At 40.5% G+C, this 20,587-nt stretch overlaps 3 protein-coding genes across 11 annotated transcripts in view; 1 reads left to right on the forward strand and 2 right to left on the reverse strand.

Annotated features, from left to right (window-relative positions):
• Nucleotides 1–2,368, reverse strand: part of TGFBRAP1 (transforming growth factor beta receptor associated protein 1) — a 37,891-nt gene extending 35,523 nt beyond the window's left edge. Inside the window, exons 1-2 of one of the 5 annotated variants that reach the window (XM_066176658.1) lie at nt 2,281–2,368; nt 550–997 (exon numbers count right to left, since the gene is read on the reverse strand). Coding sequence is in view for 1 of the 5 variants with exons in the window: in XM_066176655.1 (XP_066032752.1) it covers nt 1,947–1,950 (4 nt within the window). In the remaining 4 variants the exon portion in view is untranslated. The other 4 variants (XM_066176656.1, XM_066176660.1, XM_066176659.1 and 1 more) reach the window with 4 other exon arrangements.
• A 4,813-nt stretch (nt 2,369–7,181) lies between these two features.
• On the forward strand, nt 7,182–15,831 carry CUNH2orf49 (chromosome unknown C2orf49 homolog). The gene is made up of 4 exons (XM_066176661.1): nt 7,182–7,335; nt 9,206–9,372; nt 11,735–12,107; nt 14,282–15,831. Exons 1-4 carry the CDS (start codon nt 7,198–7,200, stop codon nt 14,336–14,338), a joined length of 735 nt encoding a protein of 244 aa, XP_066032758.1. The 5' UTR covers nt 7,182–7,197; the 3' UTR covers nt 14,339–15,831.
• A 2,077-nt stretch (nt 15,832–17,908) lies between these two features.
• FHL2 (four and a half LIM domains 2) overlaps nt 17,909–20,587 on the reverse strand; it is a 38,261-nt gene continuing 35,582 nt past the window's right edge. For all 5 annotated transcript variants that reach the window (XM_066176666.1, XM_066176663.1, XM_066176664.1 and 2 more), the window contains exons 4-6: nt 20,343–20,512; nt 19,529–19,715; nt 17,909–18,789 (exon numbers count right to left, since the gene is read on the reverse strand). In XM_066176666.1, the coding sequence (XP_066032763.1) occupies nt 18,638–18,789; nt 19,529–19,715; nt 20,343–20,512 (509 nt within the window). In that variant the 3' untranslated portion in view covers nt 17,909–18,637. The remainder of the gene's footprint in view (nt 18,790–19,528; nt 19,716–20,342; nt 20,513–20,587) is intronic.

Raw genomic sequence — 20,587 nt, forward strand, 5'->3', positions numbered from 1 at the left:
GCTTTACACTTCACTATTAATACATAGTCTTTTCACAAAATTTCACAGGTATACTCCATTTTAACACATATTTCACATTTCTCCTTCTCCACTCAGAAATACATACTTCCCAAGCCAGTTAAATAATAATTTATACAAGGTATGATCCAACTTTTATTACAAGTTGTTGGTTTGAGTCTGTAGCTTGTTTGGTTTTTTTAAACATATGCAGAGTGCATGGCCCATAAAGCATTCATTAAGCTCAAGATGCAGTATCACAGAAATTCAGAGTGTTTCTGTTCTCCACTACCACAGTAATTCCAAAAGTCTGTCTTTAAGTGCTAACCAGCACTTCTAAAATTTATTCTACAAACTATACCTACCCTCCTCTAATCAAGCATAGTCAAGGGACAGATACAATTTATGAAGCAGATAACAGTGTTTTAAAAAACAGTCCATGCAATTTTATTAGACTCCAGACTCGAGTTATTTTTATAAGAAACCAGCAGACAGCTGTGTTCAACACTCCAAAGAAGAGCAGATGAGAAACTGCTGATCTTGTTTAATCACCTTTTAATTTGTCATGACTGATCTGTAATGGTTATTTAGCCAATGCAAGGGAAGACACAAGACTAAACATCTCGAAGATACACAGTAACTTCTACTCCATGTGTACAGTGGTGATACAAAACATCAAATGAAATCTCTGTGGACCAATAGAGAAACCAAAATCAAAAAATGCTCCTGCAAAGAAAACTGAAACTAAATAGAGTCAAAACAAATATAGTTTCCAATTATTACATTTACAAAACCCTTTATTTTTGTAAGGGAACACTAAAGACCATGGCCAAAAAATTCTATAACTGCGTGAGAAAAGATAAGATACACAACTTGCAGGTAGCCAAACACTTCAGAGTTCATTTTTGAGGGGTTTTCAGAAGTTAAAAAGATTTTCGTTTGGGCTTCCATGACACTCTCAAGTTTTGTCGTCACCTGGAGTGTAAATTTGTGGTATGACCTACAACAACAACAAAAAAACCCAAATAAACAAAAAAACCCCCAAAAACTGAAACAAAAAAAAACAAACCAAAACCAAAAACAACAACAACAACAACAAAACAACAACAAACAAATAAAAACCCCACAACCAACCAAATCAACCCAGGAAGCACTAGAGAAATAGCCAAGGGTAAATGATAAATGATAATGCAAGTCCAGCAACACAGCCACCTTATCCTCCAACATGATCAAAACAAACACAGCATTTTAGGTTAAAGAGGGCTGTCCAAAGGTTGAGTGCTAAAACAACCCCAACAGTTCTTAAGAGCCTGAAGTGATAAACTAGAGTCTGCAGAGGTCAGGCAGCTTTCATACCTGAAGTTGCCAAGGACTTAGTTAATGTTCCTGTAGCCCAAAATAAAAATGTTAATATGTGCCACAGAGAGAAAAGCAGAAATTTGCTCCTGACCCAGATGTGTTAAAAAGTCCAAAAGCATTTCCTAAATCAAAGTTGATGAAAATTAAAAGTATGAAAGAAATCTTAACAGATACATAACTCCTGAACTGAAAGAACAAAAAAATCCATAGTACTACATAAGTTTGGTAACAAATAAATGAAAACATTCATTCTAGAAAAAAATAAAAGACGTGTGAGAAAAAGCTTTTAGAAACTCATGACCTGGACGTAACTTCTTTTTTAGCATTTATCTTGTTCTCATTTACGAAACCTTAGGGGCCAGTGAGCACTGTAAAGAAACAGGTTCTGCAGAACGTGCTGTTCCTTTGAAGTGGAAGAGGCCACCCCATAGTTACAGACAGTATTTTTGATGCTGCATTTAGATGTTCTGAAGTCCGGAAAACAAGCTAGCGGGGATGTTTTGCTCTCAAAGAAAAACAAAGCAATAGCTGAGAAAATTATCAGTCTAGAAGACACTGATTTTTAAGCGCAATAATAACCCCGCACGTACTCATTTCCTGCAAGAAGTGGGAAGCAGCTCTCCCCCGCTCCAGTTAAGCAATAACCTTGCATTGCGTTGTGCTCTCCCTGCCTCGGAGAGCAACACCCTGCCTCCCTCACCTCCGCACCGCTCCCTCACCTGCACGCACTGCTACACCCTGTGCGGGCTCTAATTAACCCGTGGACACAATTTTCCCGAGCCGCGGAGCCCCCGGGAGGACGGGGATGCGCCGCCCGTCCCCTCACACACACCGCGCGCAGCCAGGCCCGTCACCGGCCGGCCCCGCTGCGCCCGCCTCCGCCCGGCCGGACACGGAGCCTCTCCCGCCGCCCTCCCCCAGCACCTGCCGGCGCACAGCGGAGCCGGGCGCGCCGCTCCGGGGCCTCGCGGTGCGGTGGCGGCGGCCGGGGCCGCCTCGGGGCGCGCTGGGATCCGCCGGCGGCCGGCGGGGGGGACGCGCCGCTTCCGGTGCGGCGCCGGCCCCGCCCCCAGCGCGCGTCAGCCGGCCCGGGCGGCCGGGGGAGAGCGCGTCCGGTCACGTGCGGGAAAGGCCGCCTGCTCCGGCCGGGAACACGCGGCGGGTACGCCTCAGGGGGCTGTGCGACTTCTCAGCCGGGACAAGAGACTACTACATTCATTTTTTATATGTATATACATTTACTTTACATTTATTATATATATATATATATAAGAGAATCTAAAGCCTTGAGAGATATATATACACATATATGTATGCGAGATGCTTTTTTCAGACTCCCAGAAAGTGCCTTCATTCAATTTTGACTTAGTAATAGAATAAGGCTCGTATCTCTTAAGAGACTTACAATAATGCTATTTGTATACAGCATATTATATAAGTCTCATATATTATAGGAGACTTATACTATTATATATGTGAGAAACGACGCTCACTTTTAAAAATTTAAAAGTTTCATTAAACCTTAACAAAAGACAACAAAAGACTAATTAAGGAGCAAGAGCAGCGCTGGGAGTCTCCGTGACCAGCAGCCACGTGCTCATCTACAAAATGGACGCTCTGCTTTTTCTTGGCCCCTCTCAAAGCCTTGTCAGTCAACTCCTTCTCTTCCGTCTATTGGTGGACATCACTGTCTTACAGCCTGATTGGAGGACAGATGTTACCACAGCAACAAGCCTGCCCGCCCCCAAATGCCTGGACCACCAAGGCCGCCCCGCGACAAAAATATAAGGGGGAGAAAAAAGACTGTGAGAGGACATATCAAAATAACATTACTATACATCAACAAAACTTCTTCTAACATTTACATAATATATACGCCTTAATTGTGAGAGCCAACCACCTCATTACTCATCTATAACATATATATGGTTATACTGTATATATGTATATATATCTATTCGGTGAAATTTTTTATTTCTTTTTTTCCTTTGCATGGCATTTCATCCATATCCACTCCACTACTTCTTTGGGTTTGTTTCCTGCATTTGGAATTTCAGTACGGCTAATTTTAGCAAGTTTTGGTCCTTTTCACTGTAACTCATGTCATGCCAATCCATTTGCTTGTAGTCACTCCACTTCCAAATTTTCTTTTTTCTTTTTTTTTTTTAATTGCATTTGATTTGAGATTTGATCATACCTTCTTTCCAGAGTGTTTGTCACACTTTCTCTTCTGTTTTCAAGATTTCATTTCCTTTCCTGGTAGGAAGAATTTTTCTTCCAGGAAGGGAAATGAAATCTTGTGATTTAAATGAGGATCAATTCAGCAAGCTTTGGTCCGTATCCATGCATTTCATCATATCCCATGCCATTTTATTGTTTGCCCTTCAGTTAAGATTTCTTTTTTTCATTAGCTGTGGCATTTCATCCATTTCTTCTCTTGTCTTTGCTGTCTTTTTGTTTGATGTTTCCCCTGATTTTGGTATTTCTTGAAGGTAAATTTAGGCATGGTTTTTGGTTTTGGTTTTTTGTTTGTTTGTTTGTTTGGTTTTTTTTTCCCTGCAGTTGATGGCATTCCATGCCATTTGATTGTTTTCCCTTTGGTGAAGATTTTTTTTCCCCATTAGCCATGCCATTTCATTAATTTCTTGTCCTTATATATATATATATGTATATATATATATATACATATAAAACCTCTGAGGTTATATATATATATGTATATAAAATACAAACCCCTCAATTATTATATGTTAAAAATATAAATTACTTGTCAGTAGAACTGCCTTCTTAAAATTTAGGGCTTGACATGCCTCAGTGACCTAGGAGGAGGTTAACAAAACTTGGCAAGAATGGTGTGCTACTGATAAACAGACACAAAGAATACAGACTTTATGGGTCACAAATATATTTGGCAGAATTCCCAATATAAGGAAGAAACTGGCAAAGTCTGCTCAGCTACTCTGCTGAAATCAGCTCCGACTGGGTAAAAGGTAGTTTTGGCTGGGGGAGAGCTACGATCACTGGCTAACAGCAACCGACCCAAGAAACCCACTGGCTCAAGAGAAGAGAAAGACTGAGTGTGTGGGTTAATGAAAAGTGGGGGAATCATTGACCAATAGAAGACTAATTAATGAAAGAATGATGTAATTTGTAGCCAATGAACATTAACGCCTTTGTTTGCTAAAATATGTAAATGGTAAATTTTGATGGTCATCATTCTGGCTTTGTGGATTTGCTGCCCATCACGTCTTTCTGCACAGAACTGTAAATAATTGAAATATCTCAATTTTCTTTGTGGATTGGCCTCTTGCACGCTGGGTGAAATAAGCTATTTTTGGACAACACACAGAGCTAAATAACAAAGCAAAGCAGAATGTATCAGAACTGATGTAAAACATTATTTTTCGAATTGTAAAATCTTAAAAAGAAAAATAATGAAAAATTATACCTGGTATCATTTATTTAAAATTACCCCATTGCATTAATAAAAAAATACTAAAAACTCTCTCTACTATGAGATGCAATAGGATCATTCAACAAATCTATGAAAACAATATAGCTCATTAAATTCCATCCCTTTCAGAACTTTATTGTGAGAGGACATGCTTTTGTTAATCAAAGACGAACTATAATTTTGGGTACAAATGCCTACAAAGTAAATAGTAACATAAGAAAATCACAGGGTAAAAATCTTAATCAGTACAATTCATTTGGTTAGGAAGGATATGTTTCTGTGAGGCAGAACTTAGGCACTTTAGAAAGAACGAGATGATCCATGTAATTTACAAGAAAGTAATTTCATTCATTGAAATTAGCACCCAAATATAGGCTGAACATTCACCCTAGAAGCTATATTCATTTACAAGATTACTTGAGTTCAGTTTATTTTGTGACATAATTGGCTGAAGTGAGAAATGAAAGAGAAGATGAAAATCGTATTACTCTATAACTGTGAGCTTACTGGGCACAGAACTATGAAGTTGGGGCTTTGGGCAGCGCTGGCACCCAGTCTATGCCCACCCTTGGATGCCACTTCCCTGAAGAGAGAAAGCACAAGGGAACAAATTGTATATACTGCCAGAAGACACTTTTAAGGAAGCCATATGATATAATGTTACTACTTACTTGTAGACTTAAATGACTTTTAAATATTGAAAATTTGAATTTATACCTTTTGAAGTACTGCATATATGTAACTCTAATGCGATATACGTAGTCATATATCTGCAAGTCTTTCCACGTGGATGTACTTTTATTGTGTTTCATTGTTGCCTGTGCCTTGCAATTTTGTAAAATGTATCAAGTATGTCAAATTACCTTGTAATTTTATGTTGTAACAACTACATGGTTATTTACACGTGTAACCATTTGTAATTCCCTATTCTGCTTTCAAACACGTAAGCGGGTGACAAACTCCGATGGGCAGGCAGCTATTGTGCTTTGGAATTACAAAGCTACTTTTGTGGATGCCAATCAAGCAGCGTTAACCAGTGGGTGTCGCAGCTATGGGCAGGACAGAGATCGTGTTTAATTCCGTAGCAAATTTCCGGCATGCAGCAGCACAAAGCGTTCATAATCTTGTATGCTGACAGAATGACAATAAAATAGATGCCCTCCCGGTTATATGCTATCTGCTGGGGGTTGACCTCACCTTATCAGCAACATCTAACTCCCTCAAGGTTAAAGAAGCCTTGCAGAGATTAGAGAGCTGTGCAATAACAAGCTGTATAAAGTTCAACAGGGACGAATGCTGGATTCTGCACCTGGGATGGGACAACCCTGAATGCATAGAGAGACTGGGGGACAAGAGGCTGGAGAGCAGTGCCATGGAAAGGGACTTGGGGGTCAGCGGCAAGTTGAACATGAGCCAGCAGTGCCCTGGCAGCCAGGAGGGCCAACCCTGCCCTGGGGGCATCAGGGACAGCATGGCCAGCCGGGCAAGGGAGGGGACTGTCCTGCTCTGCTTTGCTCTGCACTGGCGCAGCCTCTCCGCCAGTGCTGGGGGCAGTTCTGGGTGCCACAATAAAAAAAATTAAAAAAAAAAAACAATTAAAAAAAAAACAAACAAACAAACAAAAAACCCCACCACAACCCCATAAAGCTATTGGAAAACATCCAACGTAGGGCCATGAGGGTGAAGGGCCTTGAGGGGAAGTCGTGTGAGGAGCTGCTGGTGTCACTTGGTCTGTTCAGCCTGGAGAAGAAGAGACTGAGGGAAGACTTTAACACAGCCTACAGGTTCCTCATGAGGGGCAGTGCAGGGACAGACCCCGATCTCTTCTCTCTGGTGACCAGTGACAGGACCCAAGGGAATGGCCTGAAACAGTGTCAGGGGAGATTTAAGTTTGATATCAGAAAAAGGTTCTTCACCAAAGTGTGGTCAGACATGGAACATGCTCCCCAGGGAAGCGGTCACAGCACCAAGCCTGACAGAGCTCAACACGCATTTGGAAAACGCTCTCAGACATGGGGTGTAATCGTTGAGGCTGTCCGGTGTAGGGCCAGGTGCTGGACTTCGATGATCCTTGCGGGCCCCTTCCAACTCAGGAGATTCTGTGCGATGCCCCTGACCCGGCTGCCCCGCGGAGCGGTGCCACCCCGGTAGGGCGCACTCCCGGCTCCCGCTGTCCCGCCGTCCGCCGTCCCTGCCATCCTGCCCCGCTGTCCCGCCGTCCGCCGTCCCTGCCATCCTGCCCCGCTGTCCCGGCCCCGCTGTCCCGGCCCCGCTGTCCCGGCCCCGCTCCAGCCGTGACGCCAGCGCGGCGCGCCGCTGCTCTGGAAACGCGTTTCGCTCCGCGCGCGGGATTGTGGGAGTCCGGGAAGGGGCCGCCGGGGAAGAAGATGGCGGCGCAGGGAAGAGCCCGGGCGTGCGGCGGAGGTGGCGAGGACGAGAGGGGGTCTGGGCGCTCGGAGGCGGAGCTGCTGCTGCTGCACCCGGAGCTGCTCTCGGAGGAATTCCTGCGGCTCACCCTGGAGCAGGTGCGTCCGGGGAGGCGGGCCGGGCGGAGCGGCGGCCCCTGAGGCGGGGCGAGGAGAGTCACGGCGCTCAGGGAAGAGCAGGCACCAAGTCGGTGCTCTGGACACCGCGAACTTGCAGAGAGGAGGCTCTGACGCGGGAGATGTCTCCGTGTTTGCAAAGGGGCTGTGCTTGAACACCGAGGCTGCTGAAGAGCAATTTGCCCAAATCGAGACAGCGCCTGCATGCAGTAAAACTGGCTGTGGAAGGATGAGCTTTACACTGTTAAGGTTGCCACGTCCATATCCAGTATATCCTGCTCTAGGTGACCCTGCCTAGGTAGGTCGGTTGAGACTAGATCATCTCCGGAGGTCCCTTCCAACCCTCATAATTCTGTGATTCTATGAGTTAAAGAAATGCAGCCTATGTAATCAGACTAATAATTTAATGTTTAAACATTGATACTTGATAATTGAAAAATAATTGAGTTTGAAAGTGAGTTATAAACAGTGAGTTTAGGACCATCAAAGCTTTAGTTGATGCTGTTTGGATTACTAGTTACTGCCTTGGCTGAAAATTTCAGGTGCATGAAACAATAGTAATCACAGTTTCAGGGTTTTGTATAAGCTCGAAGAATTTTTAATGCTTTTTTTCGTGCAGCCTGTATGGACAGATTTCAGGCCAACATCAGAAGTCATGAAGTGTTGCCAGAATGGGTGGTGGCAGAGCCTTGACCTACTCTTAGTGACCTCGATTTATAGGATGTCAGTGGGGGATTTTTCCTCATTCCATAAATTTGGCATGAGGTACCAAGAAATGTTCACAACCCGATACACAATTGAAAAGAAAACTGTTCTAACTGATGGTTCCTGGAATCACAGAATGGTTATGGTTAGAAGGGACCTCTGGAGTTGATCTTGTCCAACTCCCCTGCCAAGGGAGGGTCAGCAAGAGCAGGAACACATCCTGGTGGGTTTTGGATGTCTCCAGAGAGGGAGACTCCACCACCTCCCTGGGCAGCCTGCTCCAGTGCTCTGCCATCCTTAATGTAAGGAAGTTCTTCCTCATGGTGGGATGAAACTTATCTCCATTATTCTTTAGGAACTGGGGAAGAAAGCACAGCTCTACATCTATAAGTTTGACTTGCATTAAACTCTAGTTGTCTTTTTTCTAGAAGTGTGAAGAAGAGCTCTGGTATTGTAGTTGGATTCAGGGAAGTGTGTTTAAGAGTGCATGAAAGCATCAGCCATCAACAGTGTGTCTATCATAACTTTTCCCTTTTTTGGCTGCTAGTTTCCTTGGGAAAACTTGCAGTATTTTTGGGAGAGAGGGGCTGCAGAGTTGACCTGTGTGGGCAAAAGTGAATAACTGCCCAGTGCTGGTCACAGCTGGATCCATGTGTCTCTCACACTGTTGAAGAAAGCAGCCCATCACACCCCAGAATCTGAAACAGAGTTGCTCATGCCACCTGTGCTCTAATGCTCTTAAAAGAGCAGCAGACACCTGGGGACAGGAGACTCCAAAGGACACACAGGAGGAGGGCACATGAAGACACGTGTGAAGAAATGCACTTGCAAGTGGTGGAAAAAGAAACCACTGCACACTGACCAAAACACCCCGTGTTTCCCATTGCCTCACTGAAGGGACAGACTGAGTGTAATCCACACAGAAAATGAAGGAAGTTGACAGTAGGAGGGTAGGAGACCAGGCCGTTGTTGGGACTGAGCAGTTCATGGCCTCTCCAAACTGATCACCCCAGCTACTCCTTTACTTCTGGAACCCTGGCCCAATACAATACTTTACAGTGGATTTTGAAATAAGAAGTTATGCCACTCAGATGGTTGAACATTGAATTTGTCATAAAAATAACGACTCTTTTTCTGTTCCCCACAGAAAAATATATTAGTTGAAAATGATGTAAAGATGGACAAAGATGGGCTCACTGATCTCTATATTCAACATGCCATTCCCCTGCCTCAGCGTGACTTGCCAAAGAGTAGATGGGGGAAAATGATGGAAAAGAAAAGACAGCAAAATGACTTGAAAAGTGAGAATAAAAGGTAATTTAGCATTATTGGGCCAGACTTGGACAATTTAGGACAAAACATTTAGTTTAATCTTTGCTTGATTAATGAAGCTTGTACAGCTTTTGGATATTGTTACAGTTTACAGAGAATCCCACATTGGCTTGCCTGTGTCAGAAGTATTAGATTCTACTGCTGCAAAAATAGAAAAAAGGGGAAGATAATTTTTTTTTCTTTTGTCATCTAAATGTTCTTAGTGCTATATAGCTTATAGTGCTTCTTTTCACAGAACTGTCTCATACATCTCCTTTAAGTACTGAAAGGCTGCAGTAAGGTCTTCCTGGAGCCTTCTCTCTTCCAGGATGAGCAGCCTCAACTATCTCAGGCCTTTCCTTATGATCATTTTTGTGACCCTCTTCTGGAGCTGCTCCATGCCTTTCCTCCAGAGGCTCCAGATCTGGATGCAGCACTCCAGGTGGGATCACCAGGGGAGAGTAGAGGGTGCAGAATCACTTCCCTTGGCCTGCTGGCCACGCTGCTTTGGACGTGTTTGGCTTTCTGGGCTGCAAGCACACATTGCAGGCTTGTGTCCAGCCTCTCATCCACCACTATCTCCAAGTCCTCTCAATCCCTTCATCCCCAGTCTGTATTGATCCAGGGAATTTGTATTGTTCCTTCATCCCCCAGTGTGTGTTGATAAGTTATTTGTTGATAAGATTGTGAGTTATTGGTAGATTTCAAGGTACTTTATAATGAGGAGAAAGGATTTTTTTTTTGTTTTGTTTCACTGTATAATTGCTAATTAATAATTATGTTTGCAGTGTTCAAGGAAAGTACTAAGAGCATATTTAACTATGCTTACTCCTGGACAGGGGTGACCTACTCCATCTAGAGTGAAGGATGCACGCTTGCAGCAATTTTGTGTGTCTTTTTAAAAAACTAACATTTTGCTTTCCGAAAGAAATATTCTGCCTCTTTTTAAAAATCTTTCAGTTTATATTTGCTCAGAAAGCAAAATCTTCTTCATAAGTTTGTTTTACTGAATCTCTTCACTCAACCTGCCCCCTGGCTGAGACTTTGACTTTGACATGTGATGTGCATGGGTGGTGTTCTGGTATGTTCAGCAGCAAATCCTTAGGAAAGGTGGATGGAAATTCCTGTATTTTTTCAGTATAACAGCTTGTTGATATCTTGAGTCTCTTTTAGCTTTAATGAGGCTTCTAGCTGTGAAGAGCTAAACAAATTCTGTCAAGTGATTTGGGAGTTTTTAGGGGTTTTTTAGTTGTTTTGTTTTGTTTTGTTTTGTTTTGTTTTGTTTTTTAATTGTAGCAGTGGCTAAAACACCGAGTTGTCTTTTATGGGGTTTATTTTCCATGTGCGTAAGAGGTTATAGTACCTCTGTTTATATCTGTGGACTTGAGGATGGAAGCATGAGGGTAGTGTTTGGGTAGGAAACTGTTAGTGTGCTGAAATAGGTGCAAAAGAGCTTTTTATCAAAACTGAAAATTGAACTTTTTAAATGGGAGTATTATATTTCTTAATGGTGGTTTGGGTTTTTTATTTGTTAAATCTGCACTTTCCAAACACTTTCTCTTTGTCATTCTTGAGCGTTGCATTTTTAGAACTCTGAATTCATATAGTGTGAGTTATGTTAACTTTGTACTTTATTTTTTCTCAGTCAAGATGTTTTCTGATAAGTCTGACTACACATAGACTTAAAGGCACAAACCAATGTTATTAAATGTTATAAATGTTGTAAAAATTTATTTAAACTAAGGTTATAAAAATGTTGTTAAATCCACTTAGGGTTCCTGTTCAAAGAAAACTTATTTTAAAAAGGTGTGGATTTTTTGCTTAATGTTTTTGTTCCTTAGCTAATAATCTTTTGGACTTACCTTAACATTATGATTTTGGATAAGAGTGAAAACAGGGAAATTTAGAAGTATCAGAATATGAGATGCTGTTCCTGCAGATAAGGCAGCACACTCTTCCTTAAATACTCATCTTTGGAAATACTTAACACTTACTATCTCTGTAGTTACTCTAGAACAGCTACAGTGACAGTAGCATAGTGCCTTTCGTTGTACAGCTGGAATTGTCTGCTTAGACAGCTCCTCGCACAACTCTTCTTGCTGAGGAGCACTGGTCCTCACACAGCCCCCTGCACCTTTGTATTTTGGAAGTGACTTTTATTGCTTCTCATTTAAGTATATGTAACGGTACATAAGTATATTTATTTTTACTTAAGTTTGGAGCATCTCATAGTTTAATATTAATATTTTGGAATATATATTTACTTCAGGTAGGATAAAATTAATTTTCACTACTCATGTAATAGATACGCAATTTTTGATCATCTAACCTACGTTTCTGAGAATTTTATGATTTGTATTTTCAGTGTTGCAACAGTGGAAGGTTTAAGGAAGCGGCCATTAATTGTATTTGATGGCAATTCAACAAGTACAAGCATAAAGGTGAAGAAGACGGAGAACGGACCTGCCGATCGCCTGAAGCCTCCTCCGGCTGGAAGCACCACCAACACAGTTAGAAGATTATCAGTTCCCTCAAATGCCTCCACATACATTTCAGCTTCCAGTTTGTCAGAGGACACTAAACTGGGAATAAGGAATAATGAGGCTCAGCAGAACAATATTTCAAAGACTGACAGCAGTGTGTTGACTGGTCTGAAGGTTTACCCTTTGTCTCCAATAGGAGGAACTACTGTTGTGAAGTTAAAGAGGTCTGTTCCAAAAGAGGAATCAGATTTGCCGGTATGTTTGTGCAGTATCTTGTTTTGCAGCTTTTTTTTTTTTAATTGAGATTTACAGGAGCCAAAGTTAGAGCCTTGCAAGAATTTTCAGAATGATTTTGTTTTGGAGTAATCGCAGAGTATTTAGAAAGAAACAAAAGTGTAGCTAGTTTGGGAAATATCAGAATGGAAGAAATTTGTACTTGTCAACAGGAAGCTTCTGTGTAGGTAATGGTGCTTGGTGTAGCTACCAGATGGGAACAAAGAGCGGTGGTTAGTTTTGACAATGGTGTGATTACAGGGCTTGTCAGTAAGGAGCAATGGGCCATCTCTTAAAAACATGCCACAATATAGAGATAGGTCTTAACACTTGTGTTGTATTCCTTCGTTGTGCAAATGAAGGAGTTTTCACATTTCTACTGGAATATGGAAATATCTGGAATAAATTTGGGCTTCAAAGGAAGAAATAGAAATATCTGTTCTCAGTTGAACTGCAGAGCGACCTTTAGATATACAATGTGCAGTTACATTGGTTAGAATTTTCCCAAGACGTGACACTGAACTTGTTTTCTCAATATTGCCTCATGATATGCAATAAAATATTAATACTATTAATAATATTGAAATTAATATTAACTAAAATATTAATATCTTTAAAATCCTTTAATGAAAGAATGCAGGTAATATTCTGCTGCGTGGGTTGGTACATTCCATCAGACTTCTGTTAAACATGAGTACCAAAACACATGGCTGTTGTGAAAGACAGCCTTAGCAGCTTTTAAAGAATCATGGCTGAAGCTCTGAATGCATTTTATGCTTGAGAGGTGTGTTTCCTACTACCAGTATTACTAACTTCTTCCAGTATTTAGAACTCTTCCAAGCATTGGTCAGGTCTGAACCTACAGAGCTTTTGAAACTTGTTTAGTATACACCTCAGAGTCTCTTTGTATTTAATTTAAACATTCTGTAGATTTAATGACATTTTTAAGCACCATTGTATGACTGACACTCAGAGGCAGTCACCTCTGACATTTATTAGCCACAGTTCAGGTTGTCCCAGGTAATACCCATAGGTTCAGTCATGCCTTGGTTGGTGCTGGTTAGGTGTGTGAAGTTAGGGAAGTGTGTTCTATGGATGTTACTCTACCATCTGAAGTTAAAGAATGTGCTATTGGAGAGTAAGTGATGCTGTCAGGAAGAATCAGTGTAGTTGGCAGATGGCTGTAAAGCCTGATCTATTTTTAGTGTAATGACAGTGAAGACAATTGTTTCTCCAAGCAAGTGGCTGTTCCTTGACTTTCAAGAAAAAAAATAATTAATACCACAGAACTCTCCCTATAATCTTTGGGTCTAATTCCCTTAAACCTTTCAGAGGTTGCAGTCCACAGGATTCCTGTAAATAAACTAACACTGAAAGTCTTTTAAAGAGAGGAGAGATCTGTAGACTGTGGTCCCTGATCCAGTGTGGCAGTATGTTCCTGAAAACTCATGTACCTGTTTTCACTCCACTTATGTGACCTATTAAAGGTCTAATTTCTCAGATTTTTTAAAATTATTATTATAGATGATGAAAGGAAATTATTTCACCATTTCATCTGCCATGCTTTGCCTTGGGCTTTCTTGATTCTTACAGGTTTCTTTGAGCAGGGAGACTTGAAAGATGAGTTCATCTGAGGCTTTGGCAATTATTTCTCTTCTTTTTGTCCAGGTCATTACAAAGGAAGACGAAAATTTTTTTTTCTTTTTTAAATACTTTTACTATTTGACAAAAGTAAATTGATTTCCTAGTTGTGTATTTGGGGTTTTTTTCTTATACAATTCCATTTCAACAAGTATTTTAAGAAGACAACCTGAAATAACTTCAGAAGTATGTTTTGAAACTCCAAGATATATACCTGTTTCTAAGCTGCATAACTGAAAGAAATTTTTGAATATTTAAGAATATTTAATTGTAGGTTGCCTAAAACCAAAACACATGTATGATTTGCAGGTAGTTAAATTCATTGGCTCTATTTTTATCTTCACCAGAGAGGTTCTGTGATATTTAGCTTTCTCCACAAGATGGCAATAGAAAGCTGTTGTAGTAGGCTGAAGCTGAATTCTGTAACAGCACCAGATGGAAATATGTCAGATTAATGACTGATTCCTGTTTGCACAGTATCTCTGAGAGTAATGATATATTTCTTTGTATTCCAGAATGACCTAAAGCCTTCGGAAGCAAAGAAGAAAATCCAGCATGTTACATGGCCGTGAAATAGCTAACGGTGCTTGAAACATAAATATTACTTCCATATTTTCAAATATATAGGTCATATTTAAACAGTTTAAATAAAATTATTTTAAGATTTACAGACTTACAGAGATTCAGATTGCTGTGAAGTTTTAATACATTTAACAGCTCCCTGTTGTAAAGCTGGAGTCACTATCACCAGTCACCTTAAAAGTATCCACTCTTGTACACCGAGTAGTAAATTACTTCTTTAAAAGGTGGTGATAATACACTATACTAAACCCTCCACTCCTAGTTTTCAAGATTATTATAGTTCATCTCCTCCATGTCACTGTGGTTCACACATTGTTTCACGGAGATTCAGTTTTATTCCACATCTGGTTAAATAGTTAAAATAGCTATTGAAATTTAGAGTGATCCCTAAGCCTTCTCAGCTTTAAAAAAGTAATTACTTTAGGTGAGAAAACTGACCATTCTGCTGATAAGATAGTCTAAAGAATTTTGTTTTTTCCTTTTTGTTGCACAGGAGTGTAGAATTTGCAGTGCAAGTTAGGTTGGTAATAAGAGATGAACTATTTTAACAGCATTACTTCAAATTGAAGTTTCTCTTGATATATGAAACAAGGAATGCACAGATGGAAATATGTGACTAGACTGTTTGATATGAAACTTCGAGAGGAAGTAGTGAATGGATTAGTGCCATGTTCTCTTAAGTACACAGGCATATTTTATACATGTATAAGTATAAAAATGTGCCAATGTAGCAAATTTGATTGTTTTCCTGGTTACAATCATGCTTTTAAAAAATTGGGAAAACCAATGGAATGCAGACCAGTGCTTTCTCAGCTTACAGACAGTTGGAGAGGGACATGGATGGGAAGACAGAAGTACCTTGAGAGCATTAACACATGTAATTGCACTCTAGAAAAAACACAAACCTGTTTTCCCTTCCTTTGATAATTTAAGATGGACTTCTGATTTTCTGTGAAATTTGGTGTTTCATCTGGATTATTAATAGTGCCTCACAGAGCAAAAATCCAGTTAAGTTAATGGAAACATTTTTATTAAAACTCATTGGCTCAGGGTGAAGCCAGTTTAGATCAGTTTTAGATATGGATGGTAAATAAGAATAATAACAGTGCTCCCAGACTTGCTAAAACAAAAAAAGAATCAACTTCTGAATCCACTTAGATAACCCTGTAAAGGAAGCTTGGTAGAGATCTGAAAGCTTGTTTACATTTTTAACACTGGTTTATATTGAAACCAAAAACTGTAGCTTGGTTCTTTACTTTACAGAAGTTCTCCATTCACTGTTATGATGTAACAGGCACTTCTCAAATGCTGTAAAATGGTAAGAATGTGTGTTTTTAAATGGTGTGCTGTTTCCTTTTTACTAAACACTTGTGCAGTTTTTGTACTTGAGTACAGCAAACTTTAACGTAATGTACATTTTGTATGTAAAGACTTGTCCTTTAAGTAGCCTTATCCTATTTAAATAAATTAAATTAAAAGCAAATGAAACAGTGCTGCCTTTTTTGTTTGATGTAATGAAGCTTGTTTGTTTTATCCAGTTATATTTCAGTGACTTGAAGTGATCAGCACTTAAGAGGTTAAGGGTCAGTAGCTGTTTTGCAGCTGTAGCAGCAGTACAGAATCACGTGAAGTGATGTTTTTTGCACATGTGTAACAGTCTGATGGGAATTCTGTATTGTGGTTGGCTTCTTTTCAGTGATCCGGAGTCTAGTATGTATTTTGTGTAGTTCCAGTTGCTAGGAGCACATGTGTGTTGGTATGTGTTAAGGAGGGATATGCAGAACTGCACTGGAATAATAGCATGATGCCGCTGTTACGTGGTAGCAGTTCCGTTTCCAGGCTAGGATGCTTTTCAGCCTTGTCGTGTCTCACCTACCTTTCCCCAAAGCTGGGGCCATTTTGCCATCTGTTGCAGCATTTGGGATGCAAGGTGCAAGCTGTGCTGCTCCTACTGCCTTCTTAGAATCATCAAGGTTGGGAAAGACTTCCAAGATCATCGAGTCCAACCTTCAGCTGAATTCCACATGCACAGCAAGCTGTATCACAAAGCACCATATCTCTGTGTTTTTTGAATACTTGCAGGGATGGTGGGTGACTCCACCATTCCCTGGTAGCCTGTTCCACTGCTTTACCACATCCAGTCAAGAAAATTTTCCTAATACTTGGCCTGAACTTCCCTTGTCAAAATTTTAGGCTGTTTCCCCTTGTCTTATCACAAGCTGGCTGAGAGAAGAGGCCAAGTCCCACCTTGCTGTGATATCCTTTCAGGCAGTTGTAGAGAGCAGCAAGGTCTCACCTCAGCCTTCTTTTCTTCAGGCTAAGCAACTCCCAGCTTCAGCCCCTTCACCAGATCCATTGCCCTTCTCTAGGTGCACTCCAGCACCTCTGTCCTCCTTGCTTGTAGTGAGGGGCCTAAAACTGAGCACATCTCAAGATGTGGCTTTTCATCAGTGCCAACTACAGGGGCACTACCCCTTTAGCTCAATGGAATCTTTCTTTTCTCCCCAAAGTACTGGAGCAGAGCTGCAGTGTGCTGGGGAATTGGCAGACCCTGAGGAGAGAGTGAGGTGTTTGCTCTCCTTTTGTAGGTGTGGATAAAGAGGGATTTTTGTGGCTATTTGCTACAGCTTTTATCATGTAGTGAAATCACCAAAGGATAGAATTTAGTCATTCACTGAGTTCTGATTAGCATAGTGTGCACTTCAAAAATGTCAGCCAGCCAAGTTCTTCAAATGGGGTGCAATAAACTAAATCTGGGCTGATACATCTATTTAGATGGTTGAATTAATGACCTGTGAGCACTTTGCACTTGGTACAAAGAGACAAACTCAAGAGTGGTGGCAGAAACCAGGAGGAAACTTTCTCTACCCAGTAGCACACAAAGTATATTCCTAAATCTTATTTTCACATCTGAAGATTCCAGTTGGAGGCGTGTCGTATTTCTTTCCTTCTTTTTCTGAGCACAAATGAATTCCATCTGGAAGGTGTACTGGTATTGTACATCGCATAACATGGCCATATTTCTTGCAGATTGCTTTGGGAAAAGGTTTATCTTCCTTTGTATTGTTTCTTTTTGATGTTACTGTCCTGCCAGCATGCTGTTGCTGACAGTTGCTCCTTTGGCAAACATGTAGCAGAAATTATGCAACAACAAAGGGTAATATGTATCCCAACAGAGAACAAAATTAAAGCATGCCCTACTATAGAAATTAAACTTCTGACTTTAGCAAAGATAGACTTCTGAGTTGTCTTGACCTCCTTGCTTGCTGAGAAGAAGAATATTTTGGGCTTCAGTTCAGAGCCTATGAACACATTTTTATCAGCTGCAGTCAGTTCAGTGTGTGTTTTCACACACTTGTTCATTTTTGCTGATAGTTTTCCCACTGACTTCAATAAGAAAAAGACTGTGTTGTACAGCAGGGCCCTTCTGAGAATTGTCTGAACTTCACACCCACAAAAATTGGGTGCAGAAAGGTTTGTGTTTGTATGCATTGTGTTTCTTCAGAATGTGAAAACATTTTTGTAAATTTTAAGTAAATACAATTAAGCCACAATCGCAGTTTTGTTTTAAACAATTTTATTTTGAAAAATACAATGTGCAGTGTAATGTCAACTAACTGTAATACTGACACTGTTGATCAGAACTTGTACTTCACACTATGATCAGCTAGACATGCAATAAAATATGTACCTGTCATGAAGCACTCCCACTTCCACTGTTTCATCATTATCTCTTTATGGCATGGCACAAATCCGTGTACATTGAAACACACTCTACTTTTTCAGTCTTTCTACAGACTTGACAGCACACACTAGTCACATAGCTCAAGAACACCGGGGTTACACCAGCCTTACTGGAATTGAATGGCCTTTGCCATTGATTTCAGTGGGCTTGAAGGCTTCACCCTGAATATCCACCTATGAATGCATTGTGTGTGGCCATTGTAATCCTTGAACTGTATCACTTGCTTGTAACTGGAATATTTTTTAGGAAAAAACCCCAAACCCTTAAAAATACTATGTTGTGTCAAAAATGGCCAAATAGTTTTACATCATGGGTTTTGCATTACTTTTTGTTATTGGTAGAAATCTTAAACACCAACACTGCTATTAGAGATTTTCAAGTTGTTTTCCCTCCAAATTTGGAGAGTATAAAGAAAAAGGTTAAGACATGTTAATAGTAGGGTGAGACACAGATTGGCAAAGCTAGCTCTGAACATCCATGTGTTTGAGACTATATATTGCAAGCACAGCTTTCCTCCCTTCTTCCTCACCTCTTAGTTTGAGCTTTAAATATCCTTTCCACATTCAGGGCAAAGGATGTCATCCCTTTCTGTGAGGAAGCCACGACCCACCAATGAAAGGGAGCACTTCTTACAGTTAAAGCAATCATTATGCCACTGCCGTTCTTCAAAAGAGATGTACTTGGTTCCTCCAAGTCCTGTTTGAAAAGCAAAATTGTTCTGTTACAAGAAAAGAATAGCAGGTCAGCCATCAGGTCATGCAGACTGACATGGAGGTCTGACATACAGCAGAGAAAAAGTGCCATTGTGACAAGTCTGTTTGTTGCTGTGCTAATTTTGCCACCCTTATTCTGTAGTGACTAATATTTTCATCCTCGAGCACTTCTATTGCTTTCAGCAAAGTTAATGAGCAAGGCTTGTTATCCCTAGTGATAATGGCAGAAATGAACTTCCAAAGGATGGCCCTGCAACATGCAGCAGAAGAAAAGCAAAGCACCTGCCTCTGAACAGAATTCTAGTAGTTTTTTACAGAATGTTTTATGGTGCCTGAGCATGTTAATTTATGTTTTGTAGAGGTATTTAGATAATTAAAAAAATAAGTCTGTCATGTATCATGACTTGATTTATAGCTCTGAAGGAAGAATGCCTCAGGAAAAGAAGCAGGTTAGTAAAAAAGCATTCCAGAGTTCGAGGCTATGGCAGTTATCATCAGGTGTATTGAAGTTGTACAGAAAAAATAACTAAAAAGGGAAAAATGTCTCTTAGTAATAATTGTCTTTTACTTAACCTCAAAAATGACTAGCTGGAGTTCTATGAAAAGATTTAGTTGGGCATCTATTGTACCAACTCAGACTTTTTGTTTAGTTTTGCCTTTAGTAGCAACTCAATACACAAAACCTCCACGAAATGTAAAGGCACCAGCCATGAGAGACCTACCACTGATTGGGTTTGTGCATCCAGCACACTTTTTGGCATAGAGATTGCAGAAGCAGCTCAAGCAGTATGCAAACTCATCCCTGGAGGTAAAGCGCTGTCCAGACAACTGCTTCTTGCATGCAGTACACACAAAGCACTCCTTATGCCACGGCTGCTCCCGGTAGGTAACACCTCCTGTGGTGATAGCCTGGTTCAGGAAAAAAAAGACAAGAAAGTGTTTTCTTAAGAGTGGCAGGTTTGTATTTTGGTTTGGTAAAGAGGAAGGGTGATGAGATTTTAGTGGATGGGAGGAGGGGAAGTAGACTTAGCAACAGCAAGATTATAATTTTGCTTGGAGTTGACCTATAGAAAATTATGCAAGTGTTTTATTGTAATTTCCTTATTTATAAAAAGAAGCCCCATGCTAAAAGTACTTTATTCTGCATATATTGTAAAATCTCACTTAATTGTACTCTGTTTTTCAAGCAACTCTTTGTCTGTTGCTTTTCGTATGCATGTACTAGAGTTTGACTCATCACTGTCCCTTTCTTCATGGTGGAGGAATTACCTGACGTGTTTCAACTTCCCTGTTACTTTCTTTGGGAGAGACTGGTTTATTTACTATTTTAGATGAAGTATTTACTTTCTGCTTCTCCAGACTTTGTCAGGAAGTTTTCTTTTACAAGTAAGTGGAACTGAAATTATATCATCTCTTAAAATCAGTTAATTCTTAATCTTTTTACACATACAAAAATGAGATATTCTGCCTACGTGGATATAAAATGGGATGGGTTTCAATCCTTTAGGTTTCACATAAGCAAAATAAAAGCACTACCTTTTTGCACTGGACACATTGCATGGCAAACTGCTTTTCATAGCAGGGTACACAAAAGTTTTGATTGTCCTTAGGGATGAAGCTCTTTGTCCCAATAGGCTGTTGGCAGCGGCAGCAGATAAAGCAGGTCTCGTGCCAGCTGTTGCCCTTGTATTCCATTTTCCGAGTACCTGTAATGAGACCAGAGCATCAATTGAACTTTTGGATGAGATAGATGCAGTTCGTAGCTCTTGTTTGCCTGGCAG

The sequence above is a fragment of the Chamaea fasciata genome, unplaced genomic scaffold (genome assembly GCF_029207755.1).
Source record: "Chamaea fasciata isolate MVZ Bird 193981 ecotype frontalis unplaced genomic scaffold, bChaFas1.0.hap1 SCAF_2, whole genome shotgun sequence".
In the NCBI taxonomy this organism is placed as follows: Eukaryota; Metazoa; Chordata; class Aves; order Passeriformes; family Sylviidae; genus Chamaea; species Chamaea fasciata.